The following is a 27,067-nucleotide window of genomic DNA, read 5'->3' on the forward strand; positions in this document are numbered from 1 at the left end:
TGACAAAAATGAAATACAAGGATATTGTTTGTAATCAAATATTAATCAGTACTGAGATCATGTAATATCTGTATGTTATTAGGGAATAATGGAGCCGGGGGTGCAAAAAAACAGAAAATATTTTTAGCAAGAGAGCAAAACACTGCATAGAAAGAAAACAAACAAACAAACAAACAAACAAAAAAATACCACAGTCACAACCAGTCAAGCTCTCCAAAAACAAACAAACAAACAAACAAACAAACAAAAAACCCTCAAGAGTCAATTTTCTGCTTTCTAAAGATGCTGGAATAAAATCTGTGGTATGCTTTACTTCCTTCTCTCTCACAAACCATGACTTCAGCTGAATCTAGCACCAGTGCAGATCCAGCGATGCCAATAATCACACCAATGTTATTGTTGTTGTCTGTCCATCTATAAGCAGAGAGGGGGAAAAAAGAATAAACTGCACTTCAGAGACATTATACAATAAATATGAACTGGAACTAAAGTTTGGCTAAAGATTGCTACAAATGTCTTTCATGTGTTGAAAGAAGAATTAAAGGAGAACTGGAGTCATTTTTAAAGGGATAGTTCGGGATTTTTGACATGAATCTGTATGGCATCCCCATCAATAGTGTCGTGCAAATACACTGACCTTACCCCTGACGGCATCCTGTGAGTCCAGTTCTTGTCCGGTTTTGGTCCAGACGAAAGTAGTCCGGCAAGTTTGTTGGGGTCACGAAAGTAAAACGTTTTTCGTCTCAAAACAGTATGTGTTCAAAAGAGTGATATATTTGCATCAAAAAACCGTTGTCAAATAAAAAGTCAGACCTCGAAATCGCTTGGCACTATTTTCTCTCCCTTCTTATCACTGCGCACTGCCGGCTTCATCCAGCTGCGGCTCCAGCTTCAAGGATAAGCTGGAGCCACATAAGTAGGAGTCCCGGCGGGTGGTTTGTATTCGATTCGTTTATATCCCGACCTTGTTAGCTGTCAGATTTATGTTCATTGACCTGGTAAGCTGGTAAATAATATATATATTTTTTTTCTTTACCAAATTCTAACAGAAAACGAGAGCGCCCGAAAGGGAAAGCTGAGCCGAGCCGCCTCACGGCTGTAATGCAAATTGCTTTCCTCCTCAGTATACAAGTGCGCTTCCATGTCAGGGAAAAAGAAACTACCACTGTAGCCTATGTAGTGCCCTATTTATACAAATAGGAGTCATTCAGGATTCAGCCATGTTTTTGCTCCGTGTCATGGCTGAATCCTGAATGACTCCTATTTGTATAAATAGGGCACTACATAGGCTACAGTGGTAGTTTCTTTTTCCCTGACATGGAAGCGCACTTGTATACTGAGGAGGAAAGCAATTTGCATTACAGCCGTGAGGCGGCTCGGCTCAGCTTTCCCTTTTGGGCGCTCTCGTTTTCTGTTAGAATTTGGTAAAGAAAAAAAAAATATATATATATATATATATATATATATATATTATTTACCAGCTTACCGGGTCCATGAACATAAATCTGACAGCTAACAAGGTCGGGATATAAACGAATCGAATACAAACCACCCGCCGGGACTCCTACTTATGCGGCTCCAGCTTATCCTTGAAGCTGGAGCCGCAGCTGGATGAAGCCGGCAGCGCGCAGTGATAAGAAGGGAGAGAAAATAGTGCCAAGTGATTTCGAGGTCTGACTTTTTATTTGACAACGGTTTTGTGATGCAAATATATCACTCTTTTGAACACATACTGTTTTGAGACGAAAAACGTTTTACTTTCGTGACCCCAACAAACTTGCCGGACTACTTTCGTCTGGACCAAAACTGGACAAGAACTGGACTCACAGGATGCTGTCAGGGGTAAGTCAGTGTGTTTGCACGACACTATTGATGGGGATGCCATACAGATTCATGTCAAAAATCCCGAACTATCCCTTTAAACTTGCTTTATTTCTTAATTAACGTGTTATTCAATGACGTTTTCGGTTTTAGTAACCTTATATCGTGACTTGTATTGGCAACTAATTGCAATTAAATATTATACTTATCGGCCTATTCGGTTTTTAGCCATGTTGAATTTAGTTCGTTTGGTCCACGGCAGGCGTCACTTATCCGCGCGATCTTCACGAGACTTGTGCAAGACTTCGAAACGTGAACTGTCAGCCAGGTGTCAGTGCCGCCATTTTGAAAACTTTTTTCCAAACAAAATATTGCACAAAAACGAGTTTAAATGACGATTACTGCCTACTTTTTTCAAACTTTCCTGATTGCTATCAAAACAAACAAAACTTCCGGCTTGATCACGTCAGCATTCGAAAGAGGGCGCGCGCGTCTTTTGACAACGTTGGCAGATGTCGGTCGCTTTGATTTCCGCTGTACGTTTTGCTTCCGTCCTACGATGTCTCGCACAGGTCTCAACGAGTCTCGTTTACGGCCATTGCTTTGACATATGGACTGATATATTCAAACACTCATAACTTGCTATAGCGGTGACAAAATAGCGATCAAAAATGCATTCCTATATTTAATAAAATGAGAAATAGAATTTTGATAATAAAAAAAATTGCCTTCAGGTCCCCTTTAATATCTTAGGTTTCATTGGATATCTATGTTGTACTGATTTGTCAAGAATTTTGTGTGGGGTCCAAGGACAGAATTAATAATGCCTGTCCTTGGTGAGAAAATGAATGGAAAAACAAACAAACAAAAAAAAGTGTCCACTTTAGCCTCAAATTTGGCAACAGAGCTCACCAGATGGGGCATCAGACCCAAGAGTCCAAGGGTTGAGGCGTACGCTCCACTAAGCCAACAGCTGGCCTACTAGTCCTAATGAAATGTCGCTTATCGTTCACCCCCTGCAAAACCAAGAAAATGTGGCACAAATGTAACACGGCTACAGATTCCCCATAGTCGTAAGCCCCCTTCAGTATGTCATGCCGTATATTCATTCTGAGAGCTGATCTGGAAAATACTTCTATTGTCTGACCCGAGATGAATGGTCACAAATAGCGTCTTATTACTATTACTATATCATGAATGTAAGGTTACCTGGAAGGTTTCCCGCTCTATCATATGGCATGGTCCGTCTCCAACTCGGTCACTCTGATCAGTGCTGCAGTATCCATCTACAGAAGAGATGCATGTAATCAAGCACAAGCATTTGCCTTATAAATGTTACATGTCCTTAATATAAAAATAATGAATGAAAGCACACACACACACTTTACTTGTAAGTAGGTCATCATGAGTGTGCAATCAGGACAAAGCCCAAGGATAGCACTGACCTTGGTTTTTTTCCATTAAGGGCAGTGTGATGTCATCGTTGCCTAACTTTACATTCTTCTGCTTTTTGGGAATTCCAGACACTGCTGGCTAAAAATATAAAATCAAATCCAACCTCACAATCCAAACTGAACACAAATTCAATTATTTGTCATTCAGTTTACAGTTGTACTTGACCAGCTCTTTATTTTCTGTTGAAGGTTTGGTTTGGCTTCTTTATATTACTGCGATACCTTAAAGTGAGATTTATTCCAGCCTCCCTTGGTCAGTGTGTGCCTTAAATCTTTGTAGGCCCACACAGTCTGGAGTACATGTGATGCTGCTTTGTTCTCTCTCACAGACTGGCTGTAGAATTGAAAACGCAAATCAATGACAGGATTGTACCAGTTTCTAAGGTGATAACGTTCATCTGTATAGCAGAATCTAATGTATGTCAGTTCAATGGGTTAGAAATAAAACAGGATGGGCATGCTGTTATAGAACAATAATTCACAACACGGTGGCCTGATACCATGTTGTCTTATAACAGCTCATCGTGATGCATTTTATTTCTTTTATACCACAGCAAATGGCCAACGATTACACTTTTTAATAAATTGATTTACTCATGAACAATATTTTTATGTGATTTTTATACATCAATATTTGGATAGACTACCTAATAAATGGCAACTCTATATATACACTGCTGCTCTATCCATACTGAGATCCATCCATCTATTATCCGTAAGCGCTTATCCTGTGCAGGGTCGCGGGCAAGCTGGAGCCTATCCCAGCTGACTACGGGCGAAAGGCGGGGTACACCCTGGACGAGTCGCCAGGTCATCACAGGGCTGACACATAGACACAGACAACCATTCACACTCACATTCACACCTACGGTCAATTTAGAGTCACCAGTTAGCCTAACCTGCATGTCTTTGGACTGTAGGGGAAACCGGAGCACCCGGAGGAAACCCACGCGGACACGGGGAGAACATGCAAACTCCACACAGAAAGGCCCTCGCCGGCCACGGGGCTCGAACCCGGACCTTCTTGCTGTGAGATGACAGTGCTAACCACTACACCACCATGCCGCCCTCCATACTGAGATGTATTCATTATTACATACATGCCTTGGAAATGTAACAAAGCACGGTGTCACAGGAAAACAATCAGTGACGCCATTCCCACACAGAAGTTAAATATTTTCGGAGAAGAGCATGTTCCTAAGTGTTTTATTCCTCTTTCAGTTATATGATTGCATTTAACGTTGTAGAACATCCGTGAGACAAGTTAAATTCCTGTTATCGCTTACGTTAAAGCAGCTGTAAACAGCTGTTCCATCAGCACATTTTTTTTTTAATCTCTTGAACTTAATATCTCATCATCTCTAGCCGCTTTATCCTGTTCTACAGGGTCGCAGGCAAGCTGGAGCCTATCCCAGCTGACTACGGGCGAAAGGCGGGGTACACCCTGGACAAGTCGCCAGGTCATCACAGGGCTGACACATAGACACAGACAACCATTCACACTCACATTCACACCTACGCTCAATTTAGAGTCACCAGTTAACCTAACCTGCATGTCTTTGGACTGTTGGGGAAACCAGAGCACCCGGAGGAAACCCACGCGGACACGGGGAGAACATGCAAACTCCGCACAGAAAGGCCCTCGCCGGCCACGGGACTCGAACCCGGACCTTCTTGCTGTGAGGCAACAGCGCTAACCACTACACCACCATGCCGCCCTGACCTTAATACATGAAATTAAATTGTGTCAAAAGTATGAAAAAAAGCAGCTTGTCATACTACAGAGAAACCATCATGAAGACTTTCCTGTGGTGGAAAACAAAGTACTGACACTGGAGACTCCTTCCATTATATTAATGTCTCTGTCTACTGTATTGCTAAACCAAAAAGGGTGCTCCTTGATCTTCAAGATCAATGCACTAATAACGGATGCCTATGTCACTCAAAAAAAAAAAAAGGATTCTGGACACCAAACTTGCCTCAGCTGATCAAATACATTCAACATTACATCTACCTTGTCTTGTTTATGGCCACGAGCTTCTGGATCCCCTGACCCTGAATAAGGAAGCGAGCATTCTCCAGGTTGTCCGTGATGATCTCGTGTATGGTATTGAGGATCGCCACCACTGTGTCCTCTTCCAGGTTTTTGGCAGGACGCTGCTGGCCGCTGGGCAGATTGCTGACCAGGTCCCTCATGGCGTAGCTCCCTAATAAAAGCGACCAGCAAGAATATTGAAAAGCATCAATCATACCATCCAACAGCACTGGTTTCAATGTCTGTACAGAAGGTCTGAATGAATTCATAAATGCTTTTTGTAAATTACAACAAATGATAATTAAAATACAAAAGATCCTTTCTTCCTATCAAGAACGACTGTCGGCAATTATGCGCATCTCTTAGAACTGATTGTGCATTTTCTATGCAGCTTTCCTATAAGGTTGTGATTTTCAGAGCAGCTATTGTACCGTAAAGGGAACCTAGATAGTGGATGCAAATTGCAGATAGAAGATAAAAAAAGATACCTGACTGCATTCTTACCAATTAGATCTTTGTTTTTGTGGTCAATGGCAAGGTTACGGAGGGCAATAGCAATAGCCCTCACCACTTTATCTGCATCTGAATGAAGCAGCTCGACCAGAATAGGCAGGCCTTTCTCTTTACGTACAGTTGCTCGGATGTAATTAGACCACTGAGAAATGAGAGAGAGAAAAATGAGGTATTAAAAACATTTAAAACTACAGAGCAAGTCTCATTTACATGTGTGGTTCGTAGAAGATAATTTCATTCTGTAGGAACACAGTTTCTTAAAATCAGCCATGGGTTTATATACACTTGCTGGCCACTTTATTAGGAGCCTGTTCTTGATTCTAAGGGTGTTTTCACACCTGGTCCCCTTTAAAGGAACCAGACTCAGTCCTCTTTAAGTGGACCAAAAAGTGGACCAACAGAAAAAGAACTCAGTTCTTTTTGTGTTCACACTGTGAATTTATTACAAAGAGGACTGGGTTCTCTTTCTGGTCCAGTTAAGCTTTGATGGGGCCTCAGTCCTCTTTCCGTTCACACCAGGTCCTCTAGAGCCCTCAGACCCCCAGTGCACGGAATTCTGGGTAATTTTCTCTTGAATCAAAATGTCTACTGCCATGCTTGCCCTGCTGTATTCTTTGATCAAAATAGTGCGGATTAAGGAAAATAAATTATATATATATATATATATATATATATATATATATATATATATATATATATATATATATAAATTATAGTTATATTATTGTGGCCGACTCATCAGTCAGTAAGTTCAGAGAACTGTAAAGCGGCTGTGGTAAGTTCCAAAAGGAAGTTGAGTTTCCCTGCTACAGTCACGTGACCAACTACGGCAAACGAAGAAGGTTAAACTACAGTGAAAAAGGCGAAGTGAACCCGGTGCGTTTTTTGTTCACAATGCGCAGGTTAGGCAAACCGTACCGTTGATTTTTAGCGAACCCTACTGAGACCACCTCCTGAGGTGGTCTCAGTTCGGTTCGCTTTAAAGGGGTCTGGGTACGGTTGGAGTGTTCACATCTCATCTCATCTCATTATCTCTAGCCGCTTTATCCTGTTCTACAGGGTCGCAGGCAAGCTGGAGCCTATCCCAGCTGACTACGGGCGAAAGGCGGGGTACACCCTGGACAAGTCGCCAGGTCATCACAGGGCTGACACATAGACACAGACAACCATTCACACTCACATTCACACCTACGCTCAATTTAGAGTCACCAGTTAACCTAACCTGCATGTCTTTGGACTGTGGGGGAAACCGGAGCACCCGGAGGAAACCCACGCGGACACGGGGAGAACATGCAAACTCCACACAGAAAGGCCCTCGCCGGCCCCGGGGCTCGAACCCAGGACCTTCTTGCTGTGAGGCGACAGCGCTAACCACTACACCACCGTGCCGCCCTGGAGTGTTCACATATGCACAAAAAAATGCTGAGTCATCGATCTGAGTTCGGTTAGATGGCTGAAAGGGACCAAGTGTGAAAACACCCTAAGATTCCTGTTCTTGGCTGCAGGAGTGGAACCCAATGTGGTCTTCTGCTGTTGCATGCGGAGATGCTTTTCTGCTCACCACGGTTGTAAAGAGTTGCTATGAGTTACTATATCCTTCCTGGCAGCTCCAACCAATCTGGCCATTTTCCTCAGACCTCTCTTATCAACAAGGCGTTTGTTTCCACCCACAGAACTGTCACTCACTTGATGTTTTTTGTTTTTCGCGCCATTCTGTGTAAACTCGAGAGACTGTTGTGTGTGAAAACCCCAGGACATTAGCAGTTTCTGAAATACTCAAACCAGTCCATCTGGCTCAAACCAACACCCATGCCACAGTAAAAGTCACAATTTGAAAGATCACGATTTTCCCATTCTGATGTTTGAAGTGAACGTTAACGGAAGCTCTTGATTTGTATCTGCATGATTTGATGCATTGTGCGTGCTGCTGTTAAGGGATTGGCTGATTAGAGAACTGCAGAATACAGCAGGTTTGTATGGATGCACCTAATAAAACGGCTGGTTTATATACAGTATACATCTCACACACACATACAGGGTGTCCCAAAAAACACACTCACATTTTGACTCCTCGTAACTCATTGGATTTTTCATTTCTTTTCAGATCAAATTAATCCTAATAACGGCAGAAGTACGACTAAGTTTTGAAGAAAGAAAATTTATCATAAAGTGCTATTGGAAGCACGAAAACATCATGGAAGTGCAAAGACAATTTAGAAGACATTTTCACAAAGATCCACCAACGCAACGCACCATAGCTCGCATCCGAGGTAAGTTTGAAATCAGATGGAACTGTGCATGACATCCATAGGGAGCGTTCAGGAAGACCACGGTCATCAATCAGCCCCGCAAAGGAAAATAAATTGCTGGAAACCCTCAACCGATCCCCACAGAAATCCGTACGACAAACGGCTCGTGAGACAGGAATCCCAAAATCAAGTGCCCCGTCGCATTTTGAAGCGAGTTCATTGGAAATGTTACATTCCAACATTAATCCACACTCTAAATGAAGACGATCCTGAGTGAGTAATTTTTTTTTTGGGACATCCTGTATATCATTCTCTGTTTTTTTTTTAAAGCATCCTACTCACAGCCCAAAGTCCTGCAGACAGGTTTTGGAGGGCCCCTGCGGCCGCCTCCAGAGTGTTCTGGTTATGGCTCAGCTTAAGGAGTGACAAATACAGCCTCACAACTTCCGGCTGGTAGAGCAGCTCCAGACCTGCACAGATATACACGCGGACACTACATCAAACAGCACAGAATGCTGGCACGAGTGACTCATAAATCCAAGAAATGAACCTTTGTATGAAATGGATGTGAGAGACAGTGAGCATGTGCAGTAACGACAGTATATGACAATTTAGCAGGACAGTAAAGCATACAGCAAAAAACAGATGCAATTTCAAGGCTTACGAAGTTAATATTGCTACAGTATTCATATGCGATGTGAGCCCTGTTTAAAGTCTTCCTGCTCTACAGAAGCTTCAGAAGATGCTCCAGAGCGCATAGGGAAGATCCAAAAGACACAGCACAGTGGCAAGTGATGACCCAAGGAATGTTCCCACAACTACAGATGAATCCAGAGATGAAACTCTTAAGAACTCTTTTTTTTTTCTCTCTTACAAGCCCTCAAGAGTCTTTAACGATTCACCCAGCACTCGTTTCTGATCCTCTGAACCAAACCTACTTATCCTTATCGCCACTGAAACTTTCCATAAAACATAGAAGGGTGACTCAAGGGACCAGAGCCTCTACTGGTAAAGAAATAAAAATGCTATTTACCTCCGACAACATCCACTCAACCCTTCTGATGGTCCCAATGAATCAATAAAACATATAACAAATATGTTAAGTTGTGCTTTGCCTTGTTCATGTTCTCAAGTTCCACTGTGCAACCGACATACTGTACATATTTATTTATTTTCTTCAAGAACCCGTCTGACGTTATCTTGGATTCCTGACAAATCTGACACCAAGACACTTTAATAGCTCAGGCAAATCATGAAAACAGGGATATGAAATAAAGGACTGTCAGCATGTTGACAGGATGGCAAATACATGTACGCAGATAACGCTCCACTGAACGCGATAACAGACCTTTAGTGATTGCCTGATACCATTTTCGCTGGGATAGTATCAGAAAGGATTTAGATAACAGTGTGTTCAGTTATTCGAGTGCACCGGAGATAGTCACTCTTGTACTCGGTGACCCAGTTACATAAAATTATAAGATGCACTCCTTAAATACAAAGCGATCCTTTCTTCATCTATGTAAAAAGCACTTATCTCATTAATCTATTATGTTTCCATGCAGAGGCAAAATCCAGCTTGACGTGTTGAAACAAACAAAAAAAAAAAGCCACAAAAGCGTAACAAGTGTATCAGGGCATCACTATTTCTCTTGTCTTAAAAATACCTTTCTCCTCATACTTGACACAGCAGCTAAAAAACACTTAATTATCCTCCTACACACAACGAATGCTGTCTTGGCTTGGTCTTCATCTCCACTTGGTGCGGAACACTCGTCTTAGCTTATCTGTGTTTCCCTGGTTCGCCTCCCTCAAGGCCTCCCTCAGAAGCTTTGTCGTCTTCCTGTGACCTGCCTGCTCTCCTCAGCAAAGCTGCTCCCACACTCTCTCCATTTGCCAACTTAACACACATTTGACTTCAGGCTGAATGCAGGCTAGTAAGTTACATATGCTGCCTACATCTCCAAAAAGTTGGTCCTGAATTTAACACGCTGCTTAACCTTCGGGTCTGTCTGTTGGCAGTCCACATGCATTATATTAATGCCTGCTCTTTAAAAAATGTTTTACTTTCGAAACATTTTATAATCCACAAGATAACAGGATGGATTCAATCTTCTTGCGGTGAAAGGATCCAAATGGAATATGGATATGGATGGTTGAATAGAATTTATAATTCGAGGGTGAAACGAAGCTAAATGTGCACCTTTCGTCGGGAGTGTGCGCTTGGGCATGTCCAAAGTGGTGTTTGTTTTGTCGCTCGTTCCGTGTTTCCGGCCTGAAAAGGCAAATGACTATAAGTATTGCAAAGGTGCTGTGTTTCAAAAAATCTCAAGCATTTCACATTGTCCAAAGCTTGAGTATATGTGTAGGAGGCAATGTGGGTGTTGGAGTGGGTGTGCTGAAAAAAAAAAAAAGTGTATGTGACATGACTGGAAATAAAGCAACAAGGTTTTGCAGCACTGTCTACTGAACACTCAAAGCAAATCAGGAACAGAAGCACACTCACACTGATTGAACCACTCCTCTGCAGATGAAGACAGTCGGACCAACAGTGTGAAAGCAAACACATAAAAAAAAAAAAAAAAGACACATTCACAATGGCGGAATATATGCTGAAGAAGAAGTGTGACATTAGAACGACTGAGATTACCCTGATCCTGCTTCAATGCATAATTACAAAACATCCGTTATTCAAATTGTCCATGATACATGCTGTAAAGAAGAGAGCTTGATTGTCATTCTAGCCATTTACAAGTACAGAGTAGAAGGAAATGTTCTGTGACCTCCTGTGGATCATTTGCTCTCCTCACAGAACACATATGGAGATTGCTGGAATTGATATTCAAAGACGTTTAGACATTTCCATTAAATACCTAACCTTTGGTACTACGTCCACCAAAACAATCAGGCACATCCTTTTTCTTCTGGTGGCTCCTTGGTTTTGCGGTCTGAATAGATGGAGTGCTGTAAAATTTCTCTGCCCCTGGTACCTCTTTGTGCACGTGGTACGATAGATTACGTAGAATGCAGACGCAGTTCTCGACAGACTGCGGAAAGCACAAAAGAGACTGAACAATGTAAGCAGGCTGGAAAAAACAACAACAAGATAGATAGAGAGACAACCCTTTCTGATTTCCGATCTCATTTTGTATTGCACGAAGGGTTCTCATGGGAGTACAGACTTTATCTTGCAGGGCAATAAGACAGTAATATTACACACAATATCCAGGTCTAGGTGGATAGATTTCAGTATAGATTTTCACCATGTCTTTGTGGGTTGTTTTCGCTTTTAATCTATTCTTCTTTTATTGGGCTTCTCGTTATTTTACCTTGTTATTCATATCCCTCCTAGCCACAGCAGAGTAAAGGGCATGGAGCAGAGCATCCACAAGTCCTTCACACTCACGCATCTGCTGACGAGCCTCAGCCCCATCTGAACTCACATTCCTGCAGGGGAAAGTGCTCTTGTAAACTACAGAGCTACACTGGAAGATTAAAAAGGGAAAAATCTCAAAACCAGGTCACAGTAACCGCTTAAATATTTTTGCATGTGGTTGGATAAAACTCCAACCACATTTCTGGAACTATTAAGCCAGGAAATCGAGGCTTGACACAGCAAAATATATAACACACACACACACAGACACACACACACACCAAAAAGTACCTTAAACATCCAGATGTGTTCTTGAAAACCGTGGTCCATTCTGGAGCTCCTGGTCTGGATGGGTCATTGGGATCTCCTCTTAAACCCGAGTGTGGGATGATGATCTCATCAGTCAGTGTCTGAAGCCCATGGTTGATGATGACCATCTTCAGGGGTTCATGAGATGAGAGGTTCCACAGTGTTCCTGGGAGGGTAGATGTATGGCTTTCATGTTTGAATAACGGAACAATCAACCATACTCAACAAGCGTAATTGTATGTACACCATTACCAACAGACTATCAGATCCTCAAATCAGGCCAAGCAGCTCAACCAATTGACATCGAATGATGGCTCTATGCCAAATACAACAAACCTGTAACTAACTCTCGGACCTCCATGTCACTGGTTTTTCTCAGCAGCCTCAGAAGTGTGAGAATGCCATCACTGTTCTTGATAGCCACCTTGTTGAAGTGATCCCTGCCAAAGGAAATATTCCTCAAAGCTCCACAGGCCTTGCGGTACACCTCGGCTTTGGGGTGGTCCAGCAACCCTACCAGTATGGGAATACCATGGAGTTGCCTAACATCTTGCTTCACCTTATCATTCTCGTAACAGAGATGCTGCAGATAGGCAGCGGCATTAGACTTGACAGGGTCCATTGGGTGGCTAAGCATGGCAATGACCTCCCGCAAGTTGGGGTCCCTCCACCGAGGGTCCTTGCGAATGGTGTCCAGGCTGACCATGCTGGCACGTTTATGAGGAATCAGAGTCTGCATCCTGTACAGATCCTGCAGGAAGGGATGTGGTAATGGACCAAGGTGATCGTCAACCGCAAGATCCAACATAGGTCTCAAGGGGAGGGTCCCTCCCATCATAGGATGGCTGATCGCAGGGATTCCTGACCTCAGATCACTACCATCCTGATCTGCTTTGGCTGCGCCGTTGCACACTGGTCCCCCAATTCGACCAAAGCTGTCTCTGTGAAGTGGGAGGGTATAGCAGTTCTCTAAGTAGTTCCTGGTTGGTAGGTTTGTGTAAGAAGGGGGGTATGGGAAACCATGTGGAATGGTGCCATGATGGCTGAGGTCTATCCGAGGACTTTGAAGAGTGCTATGCCGGACAGCCTGGTCTTTGATGTTTTCAGCCGGAGTGTCAGACAACGTGTTGGTGTCAGAGCTGGGGGTTACTGTAGCAGCCTGAGATGAACTACATTCATCATCTTTCTCCATTGAGGCATTGGAAGCAGAAATGCCCTCTGAATCTTGGGAGCCCTCACACACTGTCTGAAATGTCTCTGGTGCATCAGTGATACTTTCCTAAGGAGGAAGAACGGGATCATGAAAGAGTTATTCTCTCAATATTTTTTCCATCAAAACTATAACCATCGATTCATCCACCATTTTGACTACTCTTAAATCTAACAATTTAAAGGGTAGGTTTCTAAATACAAACCTAACCTAAAAAAAAAAATGGATTCTCTCTGTTATACTGTTAATTCTGTAATGATTTTCTGCTTTGCTGGCAACAAGGCCTGAATTTATATTTAGCTGAGTACTTGACATGCACAACTTACACAGAAACACTTTCACTCAGCTGAAAATTAGTTTAATGTGGACTTTGAAATGAGATTCAGAGGCACTCATATTGAGCTTGGGAAACTGCCAAAAGCAGGGCGGTTTGATGCAATGAAGTGGATCCTATATAACCAGTGAGAAAATTTGATCAAATCTGTAGTGTTATGTCCATATCTTAAGATATCCCAGTGTACCACAATATCCTGACAAAGCATGCGATGTGAATTTAAAAAAAAAAAAGACCTCATTGCACATACAAGCACACACTTACCCCTTTTCCACCAAATCAGTTCCAGGGCTGGTTCGGAGCCAGTGCTGGTTCACAAGTCGTTCAACTTGCCAGCCAGCTGAGAACCAGTTTGCTTTTCCATAGCTCGCGGTGCTAAAGGAAACCACGTCATTACGTCACTGTATACGTCAGTTACGTCGCTACGTTTGCATAAACCTTGGCGCGAATATCAAAGCAAAAACAACGCGGAAGAAGCAGCAGCAGCAACAACAATAATAATAATAATGGATGACTCCACGTTTGTACAGCTGCTGCTTCTCGTCGCTTAAAAATGGCGATCTTTCGCGGTCTTGTTATTGTTGTTGGTCTTAACAACTCCGCCCCCCCGCTGACGTAAGCGGTTCTTTCCTCTGGCCCAGCAGAGAGTTGGTGCTAGCCTGGAACCGGTTTTTCTGGCCCCAGAGCCAGTTCTTTGTCAGTGGAAACAGAAAACCCGGTTCCAAACTAAGCACTGGCCCCGAACCAGCCCTGGAACTGCTTTGGTGGAAAAGGGGCAACTGTGAACTTGCAGAATGTCAAAAGGACTGAAGCCAAAATCCGCAATGCATACACATGAGTTGTACAGAGTTTTTTTGTTTAAAATAAATTTGAGTCTTTATATCTGTGTTTTGTAGGTTGGCATCCTCACCTCCAGCTGTTTTGACACAACTTCCTCATGAGAGCTGGAGGCACTGAGGGGGTTCAGTTCAGTGTCAGGGCTGGAGGACTTCTCTGTCCCAATGCCTGAGCTCTCATCATTCTGCAGCAGTATCCATATACAATCACAACACTGCTTAATTAACGTTCTTCATTAACATGACAAGTTCTGATGTTATAGTTCTCAAACCATATAAATTCAAATTATATGTGTTTTATGGACGAAGCTGTACCATTGAGATAATACGCATTCACCATCCACTTTCATAGGAACACCTGTACACCTGCTCATTCATGCAGTTATCTAATCAGCCAATCATGTGGCTGCAGTGCAATGCATAAAATTAATGCAAATATGGGTCAAGAGCTTAGGTTAATGCTCACATCAAACACCAGAATGGGGGAAACAGTATGATCTCAGAGGTGAATGGCCAGATTGGTTCCAACTGACTGGATGATTACAGCAACTCAAATAACCACTCTACAGCCATGGTGAGCAGAACAGCATCTCAGAATGCACACCACATAGAAGCTTGAGGTGGACAGGCTTCAACTGGCCATTTTCAGTGAGTCTGTGTTCAGCGTACGCTCCGATTGCTGTTCTTGTATTCCGTTTCAACTCCGTGGCCTGTTGTGTGTAAAAATCCCAAGGGCAGCAGTTTCTGAAATACTCAAACCAGCTCTTGACCTGTATCTACACGATTGTCTGCACTGCACTGCTGCTATAGAATTGGCTGTTCGGATAATTTCATGAATGAACAGTGTATATGCGTGTTCCTAATACAGTGTATACAAAGTGTATACACTCACCGGTACACTTTAATAAGAACCTGTTCTTGATTCCAAGACTCCTGTTCTTGGCTGCAGGAGTGGAACCCAACATGGTCTTCTGTTGTTGCATGCTGAGATGCTTTTCTGCTCATAACGGTTGTAAAGAGTGATTATGAGAGTTACTAGATCCTTCCTGGCAGCTTGAATCAATCTGGCCATTTTCCTCTGACCTCTCTTATCAACAAGGCGTTTTTTTTTTAAATATGTCTTTATTCACTAGATAAAAAATACATATCAAGTGTAACAATATAAATGACAGAATGCCTAATGTAAAACCTACATCAACTTGTACTTGAAAATCAATCTCATCTCATCTCATTATCTCTAGCCGCTTTATCCTTCTACAGGGTCGCAGGCAAGCTGGAGCCTATCCCAGCTGACTACGGGCGAAAGGCGGGGTACACCCTGGACAAGTCGCCAGGTCATCACAGGGCTGACACATAGACACAGACAACCATTCACACCTACGGTCAATTTAGAGTCACCAGTTAACCTAACCTGCATGTCTTTGGACTGTGGGGGAAACCGGAGCACCCGGAGGAAACCCACGCGGACACGGGGAGAACATGCAAACTCCGCACAGAAAGGCCCTCGCCGGCCCGGGGGCTCGAACCCAGGACCTTCTTGCTGTGAGGCGACAGCGCTAACCACTACACCACCGTGCCGCCCTGAAAATCAATCTATTAAAAAAAACTATTCCTAAAACGCTCTGTGCTTATTCTAGGCATAACGCTGGATCTGTTCCTTAGGCGCACAGAAAATTCTTTTACCTTAGGCAGCAAGCTGAATAGTGGATGATCTGTGACATTAAACTTATTAAACATTCGATGGTCACACTTTTCAAGGAGACTAAAAATATCGAAATGAGTTGAAGTATAGCGTCGTTTAAAACATCTCATCTCATTCTCTCTAGCCGCTTTATCCTGTTCTACAGGGTCGCAGGGAAGCTGGAGCCTATCCCAGCTGACTACGGGCGAAAGGCCGGGTACACCCTGGACAAGTCGCCAGGTCATCACAGGGCTGACACATAGACAACCATTCACACTCAATTTAGAGTCACCAGTTAACCTAAACTGCATGTCTTTGGACTGCGGTGGAAACCGGAGCACCCCCACGCAGACAACATGCAAACTCCACACAGAAAGGCCCTCGCCGGCCACGGGGCTCGAACCCGGACCTTCTTGCTGTGAGGCGACAGCGCTAACCACTACACCACCGTGCCGCCCCAGGATTCTTCCCTATGTGACAAAAAAAAAAAAAAAGATCACGATTTTTCCCATTCTGATGTTTGAAGTGAACGTTAACTGAAGCTCTTGATTTGTAACTGCATGATATGTTTATGCATTACATGCCGTCAAGGGATTGGCTGATTACAGAACTGCATAAAACAGCAGGTGTATGGGTGTCCCTTATAAAGTGTCCAGTGAGTGTATATATCACCTATTACTTTTCAGTCAGCAGAAAGTGATTAAGCTAATGGAATGTCACCACAGGACAACATACATAAAGCTTTCCTCAACCTCCATCATCGCAACTCTTCCATTAACCCACCACTCAGCCAAGTGACCTACGTTAGTCTCTGTGTTCTGTGAGCTTCCATTGGTGGACGTGACCGTGCTCAGGTCAGAGGACGGCGTGTCTGGTATGTCTTCTGCAGACGGCACCTCTTCGGTTGGCTCTTTGGTCGGTTTCTTTGAAGGCAAAGCTACAGGATCTTCTGGGCTCTGCTCCTTTGGTCCGGTGAGAAAAAAAAAAGATCAGTAGAAAGGGCATTAGTAATAAAAGACGCTGACCAGAGGAACAGAAGTAAACCCTAGTAAAACGCTGACCTTAGCAGACCAAAAAGCCAACGTGAGCCTGCAGATACGGATTACTCTTTAAAGAGGATAGTTTGATGCTTTATCTTTCTCTTTACATGGATGGAAGCAAGAAAGGAGTCTCGGATAATTAAAATGTCGCTGAGTATATGATGATAAATTTGTAAAAAAAAAAAAAAAAAAAAAAAAGGACCCAAGGCAAGTTGTGAAATTATTCTCATCTCATCTCACTGTACGATTCTTTAAAAAAAAAAAAAAATTATTAAAAAAAAAAAAAGTACGGCTTTCTTGCAGTACACTGGTGAATAATGCATGAGATGAGATTCTTTCAGCTGGAACTTTCTAGACACAACAAACTTTAAATATATTGAGTATATGTGTAAAGCCAGTCCTTGAGAAAGTCCACAAACTGAACAGGAAAACAGTCAATATAGAAACGACCCAGTTTATAAGTACAGTCTAACGTAAAGGTGTTTAATTCTGTGTCTACAATGACCTTTTTTTTTAATTACTACTAAATGCACAGGCAGATTCAGCAGCTACTCCAGCTATTAAGACTTGGCTATTATAGCCTCATTTCCCTGGATTAACTATTACGGATATCCAAGTGTCTGCTGCTTCACAGGTACAGATCAATACAGCCGGTCATAACATCTCTGTCTGCAGAAACGGAAGATATTGGAATTTATGGAAATGCAAACATGATGTTTTTATATTCTCTCTCTCTCTCTCTGTGTGCTCGGAGCACTCAGACGCATACACTATCACAGAACAACCTGAGAGATATTCGCCTACACACTCACTAATGGTGGAAAGAACAAAGCAGTCGAAAGTAGGGTTACATTAAAGTTGAGTTCATGATGACAATGTTCTTGCCACGAATGCAATAAAACCTTTACTGCTAATGTTGCTATTACTGGAGGTAATACTGGCAATGTTACAAAATACCTTGTGGACGTACTGTAACTACCAGAACAATAGATACAGAGTTTGCTCGGATAATACTGACATTGTAAATAGGCTATTAAATAAAAGCTAAGAAATAATCTCAAGTTAAAAAAAAAAAAAAAATCTCAATATTTAATTTCACTGGGCCAGTAACAGATTTACAGTGGGGTGAAGTGAAGATAATTCATGAGCTACGGATGCATTCTAAACGCCTTGATTAAACAGCTCAATCAGAATTAAAAAAAATATATATATATATATATATATATATATAGAAATAGAGTAAACCAACTGAGGTCAATCTGAATGAAATTTCCATCTGACTGAATGACACTGGTAACCTTTTTAATGATCTGTTAAATAGAAGAAGAATCATCATGCAAACGTTTGATTACTTTCATGATTGAAATCTGCGCTTGAGTCACAAGGCATTCCTTGTGCAATAAAACCATCCTGAATACAACCCCGATTCCAAAACAGTTGGGACAAAGTACAAATTGTAAATAAAAGCGGAATGCAATGATATGGAAGTTTCAAAATTCCATATATTTTATTCAGAATAGAACATAGATGACATATCAAATGTTTAAACTGAGAAAATGTATCATTTAAAGAGAAAAATTAGGTGATTTTAAATTTCATGACAACAACACATCTCAAAAAAGTTGGGACAAGGCCATGTTTCCCACTGTGAGACATCCCCTTTTCTCTTTACAACAGTCTGTAAACGTCTGGGGACTGAGGAGACAAGTTGCTCAAGTTTAGGGATAGGAATGTTAACCCATTCTTGTCTAATGTAGGATTCTAGTTGCTCAACTGTCTTAGGTCTTTTTTGTCGCATCTTCCGTTTTATGATGCGCCAAATGTTTTCTATGGGTGAAAGATCTGGACTGCAGGCTGGCCAGTTCAGTACCCGGACCCTTCTTCTACGCAGCCATGATGCTGTAATTGATGCAGTATGTGGTTTGGCATTGTCATGTTGGAAAATGCAAGGTCTTCCCTGAAAGAGACGTCGTCTGGATGGGACATATGTTGCTCTAGAACCTGGATATACCTTTCAGCATTGATGGTGTCTTTCCAGATGTGTAAGCTGCCCATGCCACACGCACTAATGCAACCCCATACCATCAGAGATGCAGGCTTCTGAACTGAGCGCTGATAACAACTTGGGTCGTCCTTCTCCTCTTTAGTCCGAATGACACGGCGTCCCTGATTTCCATAAAGAACTTCAAATTTTGATTCGTCTGACCACAGAACAATTTTCCACTTTGCCACAGTCCATTTTAAATGAGCCTTGGCCCAGAGAAGACGTCTGCGCTTCTGGATCATGTTTAGATACGGCTTCTTCTTTGAACTATACAGTTTTAGCTGGCAACGGCGGATGGCGCGGTGAATTGTGTTCACAGATAATGTTCTCTGGAAATATTCCTGAGCCCATTTTGTGATTTCCAATACAGAAGCATGCCTGTATGTGATGCAGTGCCGTCTAAGGGCCCGAAGATCACGGGCACCCGGTATGGTTTTCTGGCCTTGACCCTTGCGCACAGAGATTCTTCCAGATTCTCTGAATCTTTTGATGATATTATACACTGTAGATGATGATATGTTCAAACTCTTTGCAATTTTACACTGTCGAACTCCTTTCTGATATTGCTCCACTATTTGTCGGCGCAGAATTAGGGGGATTGGTGATCCTCTTCCCATCTTTACTTCTGAGAGCCGCTGCCACTCCAAGATGCTCTTTTTATACCCAGTCATGTTAATGACCTATTGCCAATTGACCTAATGAGTTGCAATTTGGTCCTCCAGCTGTTCCTTTTTTGTACCTTTAACTTTTCCAGCCTCTTATGCCGCTTTTCCACTACAAACGCGGCTGAGCCGTGCCGTGCTGAGTCGAGCTGAGTCGAGCTGAGTCGGGCTGAGCGGGGCTGTTGGAGTTGCATTTCGACTACAACCGCGCTGAACCGTGCTGGCTGGAAGTGGGTGGACACATTGGGTGGAGTTAGCGAAAGTGGGTGGACGTCACGTGATGTCGTTAAGCAGCGCAAACAGTGACATCAGTGACAGTGGCGGAACAAGTCAGAGCCGGGCCAGGGGCGGGGCAAATGACCGGGCCCTTTATTAAAGCTTATCATAACATCATTTTAGGCTACAAAATGTCCGCAACTGCGGTGTTTACCAATTTCAACACTACCGGGTGCAACTATGTTATTTAGTACATCAAGTCCTTCAAACGAACATGTAACTCAGAAACAAAAAACATTAGGATACTGTACATGGCTCATAATAAAACATCAATAGCCTATACTGCGCACATTATCTGAAGGGCATACGAATGAGCGCTCAGAGGTTGCAATGGTGACAGGAAGAGTCAGAAATAAAAGGAGGGCGGTGCAAACCTCACTGAATGCACTGTGTTTACCAATTTCAACACTACGGGGTGCAACTATGTTATTTTGTACATTAAGTCCTTCAAACAAACATGTAACTCAGAAACAAAAAAACATTAGGCGACATACTGTACATGGCTCATAATAAAACATCAATAGCCTACTGCGCGCATTATTTGAAGGGCATACGACGAGCCTTGCGCTCCGCGAACTCGTCCACGATGCTCTGTATGTCACTGATTCAGTGAGCTTTTAAGCGGTAGTCTCACGACCCGAATAGTAAACAATAAACATGGAGGACATGGAGTCGTTAGTGTTGCTGGTCTTGGTGCTGTGGCTTGTTGTCACCGACAACGCGGACAGATACTGGCAAGAGCGTATAGATGAGGCGAGGCGCATAAGGCTTCAGAAATTCTCGTAATTCGTAATTATTCTTCTTCCGGGTTTGCGGTGTTTACAGATCCCAGCGTGCTCGCGGGGCGTGTGTGGGCATGTGAGGACACTCCTCCTCACCAATCAGTGCACAGGGGAGTGTCTCCTCACGCCCCCAACCTCACTCGGCACGGCTTGGCTCGCTTCAGCCCCACTCCAAAACCGTGCGAGTTTTAGGGGCTAAGCAGGGCTGAAGCGAGCTGAGTCGTGCTGGTTTTTGGTAGTCGAAACGCGAGCCGTGTCGGGCTGAAGTGAGCTGAAGCGAGCTGAAGTGAGCTGAAAAAGGGTAGTGGAAAAGGGCCATTATTGCCCCGTCCCAACTTTTTTGAGATGTGTTGCTGTCATGAAATTTCAAAATGTCTCACTTTCGACATTTGATATGTTGTCTATGTTCTATTGTGAATACAATATCAGTTTTTGAGATTTGTAAATTATTGCATTCCGTTTTTATTTACAATTTGTACTTTGTCCCAACTTTTTTTGGAATCGGGGTTGTATATATTTAAAAAAAAAAAATACCACACATTATGGATTTGAATTTAGGGCAGCACGGTGGTGTAGTGGTTAGCACTGTTGCCTCACAGCAAGAAGGTCCTGGGTTTGAGCCCAGCGGCCGGTGAGGGTCTTTCTACGTGGCTCACTGGTAGGATTGCCACCCATCCCGTAAAATATGTAATCATCCTTTATTTGGCAATTAAATCTTGTGTCCCGTATTGAACCGATACGGGACATGATTTGTTCTGTATTTTCATAAATGTCCAATACACATGTCTGTCTCACACATATCAACACTAAATCTAACAATAATGAACAAAATAAAACAGGAAATACTACGTTGCGGGATCTACCCAGGACACAAACCCCTCCACTCTGTGTCATGCTCTGTGCGTCTGTGCCTGGCTGCCTGCGTCACTGCGTGTGGCGCTGTCACGGTTGCCTAGAGACAGACAACACACACCGGCACTGCTCAAAAAACCCGGGGCCTTTTAAAAATGTCTGCTGCACCCGGGACTCCACCACGTCCTCAAAAGCGTAAACGCTTACAAAAATACAAACGCGAGTGGGAAGAGGCACATCCTTGGCTGGACAGCGTGAGTGGAGACGACTATAGAGCAAACTGTAAAGTCTGTCGGCGAGGGTTTTCAGTGGCGTACGGTATAATAGTAACAAATAAATAAATACATTTCCTAGATTAAAATTTTTATTTTATTAGTGTGTTATATTATTAGCTTTCTTGATCACCCCTTTACTAAAAAACACCTACAAAATAAAACATACCACTGCTGCGGGCACCCCACTCCATGGGAGTCGTGCCCGTGGTGGTCATGGCCCCAAGGAGCCGTGGTGGGCGTCCCTTATTTTCATTTCTGAATGGTGGCAACCCTACTCACTGGCCAGTTTAATACGAACTTGTTTTTGATTCTAAGATTCTTGGCTGCAGGAGCGTGCTTTTCTGTTGCATGCTGAGATGCTTTTCTGCTCACCACGGTTGTAAAGAGTCGCTATGAATTACTGTATCCTTCCTGGCAAAAAAGCTCAAACCAATCTGTCCATTTTCCTCTGACCTCTCTTACCAACAAGGCGTTCGTTTCCACCCACAGACCTGTCGCTCACTCGATGTTTTTTTGTTTTCCGCACCATCCTGCGTAAACTCTAGAGACTGTCGTGTGTGAAAACCCCAGGAGATCAGTAGTTTCTGAAATACTCAGGCTCAAACCAACACCCATGCCACAGTGAAAGTCACAATTTGAGAGATCACGATTTTTCCCGTTCTGATGTTTGACGTGAACGTTAACTGAAGCTCTTGACTTGTATCTGCACGATTTGATGCATTGTGCTGCTGTCACGGGATTGGCTGATGAGATAACGGCGTAAAACAAAGAGCAGGTGGATGAGTGTCCCTGTTGAAGTGGCCGTGCAGTATATATACACACATTCCAGACAGTTGCTTTTAATGTTGTGTGCATTTTATGTTATTTTCAACAACCAAAGAACTTATCGTCATGCGGTCTGTATACAAATCACACTCTTACTAAAATGGAAGTGATTTAAATCTTGTTAAAAAACACAAGCAGTTTAATTAAAAAGGCTGAATGTGCTGACTGGACTCATGCATTTTTTATGTTAATGCTGACACTAAAGCCTCTCTCGATGCATGCCCATCCATACCTTTTATCAGATTACATGTAGCGTGGATATAAATGAAGAGTATCCTGTTTAAGATACATACAAACACTTCACTTGGGAGCTGCAATCAGAATCACTGCATGTAAACACAGGCTTCATTCAGTATTAGATAATGAATGGTTGTTTTGTTTTCTTGCAGACTAATGGAAAAAGAAATAATTCGAGTAGCTCGGCTGATAAGCAGGATCCATAAGAGTAGTAGTATCCATGATGTTCTACCAATTTCGATGCCTGTTCCTAGGCTGCAGTCAGATCTCTCACACCTATTAGAGTAATTACTGCACTGTCGGGCTGTTTGTAGCTTCTAGTACAGTTGCTTTATCTTCAAATCATAAAGCAATTTCTTTTAAATTACAGTCCATGATGAGACAGTTAAGGGAGGCAGCCATGCATTTATAAAAAGGACGGCTGGACTATCAGCATGACAGTGTGGCAACAAACGGCTGATTGCTCTGGAAACAAGCATCGGCTCTTCAATAGCGCACTAAGCATGCCAATGAGATCCTCTTTCTCTTCGATCATACCAAGCTCTGAAACAAGCCATCATCATCATACTGTATTACGCTAAGCAATGCGACTTGACGATCCACAGACTGATATGGCATCAATGATGCAAATCATCATTCCATGAAAATCAACACCACAGGCGGTCTCATTAAAGGAACGCACGTGTACCTGTACTCCTGTGGTGCCACTGCCTGATCCTGACACACTTCTATTACTGTGCCTCGTCTTGCTCAACCTGCCTGATGCATCCTGATGCTCTAATTTTGCTTGAGCTCATGAGTTCTACACTCACGGTTCACCTGCTGCTGTAGATGGTCCCGTGTGGATCCGTCCCAAAAACAGCTTACGCACAACTCTCACCGTGCTCATCCCGGTGCTCGCAACGTCTCTGAACACATTAAGTACTGCTTCACTTTACAGAATACACTTGTAGATGAGTGAATTTATAATCCCACTATCCAGCGTCACCGAGAAGAGGATGTGTTCTCTTTTGAGATTCAAGGTTTCTTACTCATGAGTTCTCAGGGAGTTTTTCCTTGCCACTTTCGCCTCTTTATGAATATAAATCTACGTCTAGATTTCTGTTAAGAAATCCGGAAATCTCCTTTGTTATAACGACTCTTATTATAAGTGCTACAGAAAAAAAAAATATATCAAACTGAACCGAATTACATTTTTCAACTCATTTGTAATGCATCTGTAATGAATTCGCACACAGCATTTTGCTTAGAAAAGTCAAAGGGCTGTTGTTGAATCCTGCTTTTGCAAAACAAGTATTTTTCAACAACACTTTCATGACTACTTCAGTCAAGTATTAAAAAAGTTTAAATCTGCTCAGTTTATATTCGTTTTAGCGAGACAAATATGTGAGATTAGATTTAGATTAGATAAAACTTTATTGATCCCTTTGGGAGGGTTCCCTCATGGAAATTAAGATTCCAGCAGCATCATTACAGATAAACAGAAAAAAGAAATAGAGACAAAACTTCTAGATAAATTAAAATAAATTATTTACATATACAAATATAAAAAGAATAAGATATGGGGAAAAGAGGAAGGAGGGAGAGAGAGGAGGGAAAAAAGGGAAAGGGGCAGCAGGAGAGATATTGCACTTTATATTGTACATTGGCGGCATGGTGGTGTAGTGGTTAGCGGGTTAGCGCTGTCGCCTCACAGCAAGAAGGTTCGGGTTCGAGCCCCGTGGCCGGCGAGGGCCTTTCTGTGCGGAGTTTGCATGTTCTCCCCGTGTCCGCGTGGGTTTCCTCCGGGTGCTCCGGTTTCCCCCACAGTCCAAAGACATGCAGGTTAGGTTAACTGGTGACTCTAAATTGACCGTAGGTGTGAATGTGAGTGGTTGTCTGTGTCTATGTGTTGTCCCTGTGATGACCTGGCGACTTGTCCAGGGTGTACCCCGCCTTTCGCCCGTAGTCAGCTGGGATAGGCTCCAGCTCGCCTGCGACCCTGTAGAACAGGGTTTATTGCACATTGTCCGGTATTGCTTATTGTTAGGCTAGGCTACTGCTCCTTCCCGTCCTCGGTCCTCCTGTTACCCCTCCCCAGAGAGGAGTTGTACAGTCTGATGGCATGAGGGACAAAGGTGTGCTTATAAATGGCTAATATGAACACGCAAAACAACCTTCAAGGAAAGTGTGACTGGAATTACTTTACAACCTTTAATGATACGGTGCAATGGCTGTAGCTTTGAAATCATCTTGTACATTCGGACATGATCCAAACATACTTCTACTACAAAGGTTTTGAGTTACAGTATTGTCATGCATGTGTTACAAATGCAGTGATAAAACTTGCTTTGTTTTTTAAAATTCCTTTAATATCAAGCTGTTCGGAAATTCTTGTCCAACTGATATACCGACTTGGGACGTCCACGCTCACAATCCGACGCAAACACACAAGTCTGAAACAGAATAGCTGAAGGCAAGAAGCCGAAGTGTCAGAGCTTGTCACATGCGATTTGCATTAGAGCCCTGTACAGCCAGCATGCTTTCATGCCCATGGCATGCTCAGTGATCCTGCAGTCCCGCGTTGCAGAATTAACTCCCGATCCTCCTCTGCATAAGCTTTGGAACACTCCAAAATGTGACACGTTTATGGCGCCACTTGTCACCCCCTCCCCTGCAATCTTGTGACACACTGTAACAGTAAATGCAGCACTAACTCCATCATCACCTCATCCTTTTCTCTCTTTCTCTCCATCAAACAAAACAGTTTCACGACAAGGTTCCTAATGGGCACGACCCGCTCAAGGGCACGCCAGAGGAACGCCGTCTTGTCAGAAACCAGAGTCTGGCAGATTAATCGTTCGCTGATGACAAATCTGAGATGAATAAAACTGACTGATTGCATCACCTCAAGTCTAAGCCAGGACCTGAACTGATGCATGAGCCAGATGTTTGCTCATCTCGTCTTCTGCTTCTTCCTTAAGTATGAGGTCAGAAGTTTTTCTGCATGCTGTCAGTTGTTCATGGACACACTTGTGTCTCTGCAGTATTGCCTGCTAGTCTTAGCAGGAACCATCATCCCAACAGACCCCCCTCCTCCTCCTCCTCCTCCACCCCAACAGAGCTGAGCACCGCCTCAGCATAAAGCTAAAAGCATCTCCTGTGCGCGCGCACACGCCCTGCAGCCCGAGGACAGTTAATCACGCGCTAAACCCGCATATTTGCATCGGCTTCCGCTTGGGAGAGCCTGGAGCGCGAGCGCGCGCGCGCACGCATGTGCGGTTCCTTACAGAGGATCTCGCTCTCGCGCACAGGCGCCTCTGCAGCTCGTGCTCCGGAACATTGTGCAAATCCCTGCGCGGCTATCTGAATGTATAGGTGCGCGAGCGCGCGCGTGCGTGCGTGCGTGCGTGCGTGTCAGAGAAAAATCCAGAGAGCGGCGATGCGCGCGCTGGCTCCTTATTTAAATGTGCAGCAGCTGCGATGCGGCGCGTGAGGGGAAAAAAAAAAAAAAAAGGTCGAAGGAAAAAACAGCTGAAAGGGAAACAAACGGAGGGAAAAAAAAAACAACAAACTCACCTCTTTTACCTCCGCCGGCATAATGAGTGTAGCGAAATGAACGTTTCTCTCTCTCTCTCCTTTTTGTCCGCCTTTCCCTTCGCCGCTTCACTCCGTTCTGTTTCTCGGGACAGAGTTTTTTTTTTTTTTAAGCGCTAACGGCTCACGAGAGCGCAGCCATCCTATCTGCGGCTCGTGCGTGCGTCCACGCGCGCTCACACGCTAGAGTCCTCGCCAAAGAATCGATTCTTTTTGAACGACTCTTCTGAGTGAACTCAAAGTTGTGGCCATTCTGCTCGGCTATAAATGTGTTTAATTCGGCTCAGTGTTGTGTTCAGACGCGCAGCTTGTAAACAGGGAACTGCTTGGGGCCCCTGAGGGCTTATTTATTTTGGTTTTTATTCTTCTTTCCTATTGTATTTTCACATTTGGTCAATGCCAAACCAGCTTCACTGGGAGACCAAATTTTAAACCACGGTGGTGTAGTGGTTAGCGCTGTCGCCTTACAGCAAGAAGGTCCTGGGTTCGAAGCCAGTGGCCGGCGAGGGCCTTTCTGTGTGGAGTTTGCATGTTCTCCCCGTGTCCGCGTGGGTTTCCTCTGGGTGCTCCGGTTTCCCCCACAGCCCAAAGACATGCAGGTTAGGTTAACTGGTGACTCTAAGGCTGAATCCCATTTCACCCCTTGGCCCTTCCCCTCCATTTTGCGCGTTCACGTGAAG

At 43.5% G+C, this 27,067-nt stretch overlaps 1 protein-coding gene across 1 annotated transcript; it reads right to left on the minus strand.

Moving 5' to 3' along the window:
* Positions 1–353: 353 nt before the first annotated feature.
* On the minus strand, positions 354–26,390 carry arvcfa (ARVCF delta catenin family member a). Its single transcript, XM_060909348.1, has 17 exons — positions 26,370–26,390; positions 16,622–16,780; positions 14,212–14,322; positions 12,094–13,036; positions 11,740–11,923; positions 11,402–11,519; positions 10,951–11,119; positions 10,579–10,596; positions 10,276–10,347; positions 8,415–8,542; positions 5,815–5,965; positions 5,290–5,482; positions 3,498–3,609; positions 3,267–3,354; positions 3,031–3,107; positions 2,734–2,837; positions 354–414 (listed from the first exon to the last, which is right to left on the minus strand). The coding sequence occupies exons 1-16, from the start codon at positions 26,388–26,390 to the stop codon at positions 2,745–2,747; spliced, it is 2,637 nt and encodes an 878-aa protein (XP_060765331.1). The 3' UTR covers positions 354–414; positions 2,734–2,744.
* Positions 26,391–27,067: the final 677 nt, after the last annotated feature.

Source organism: Neoarius graeffei, chromosome 25 (assembly GCF_027579695.1).
Source record: "Neoarius graeffei isolate fNeoGra1 chromosome 25, fNeoGra1.pri, whole genome shotgun sequence".
Lineage (NCBI taxonomy): Eukaryota > Metazoa > Chordata > Actinopteri > Siluriformes > Ariidae > Neoarius > Neoarius graeffei.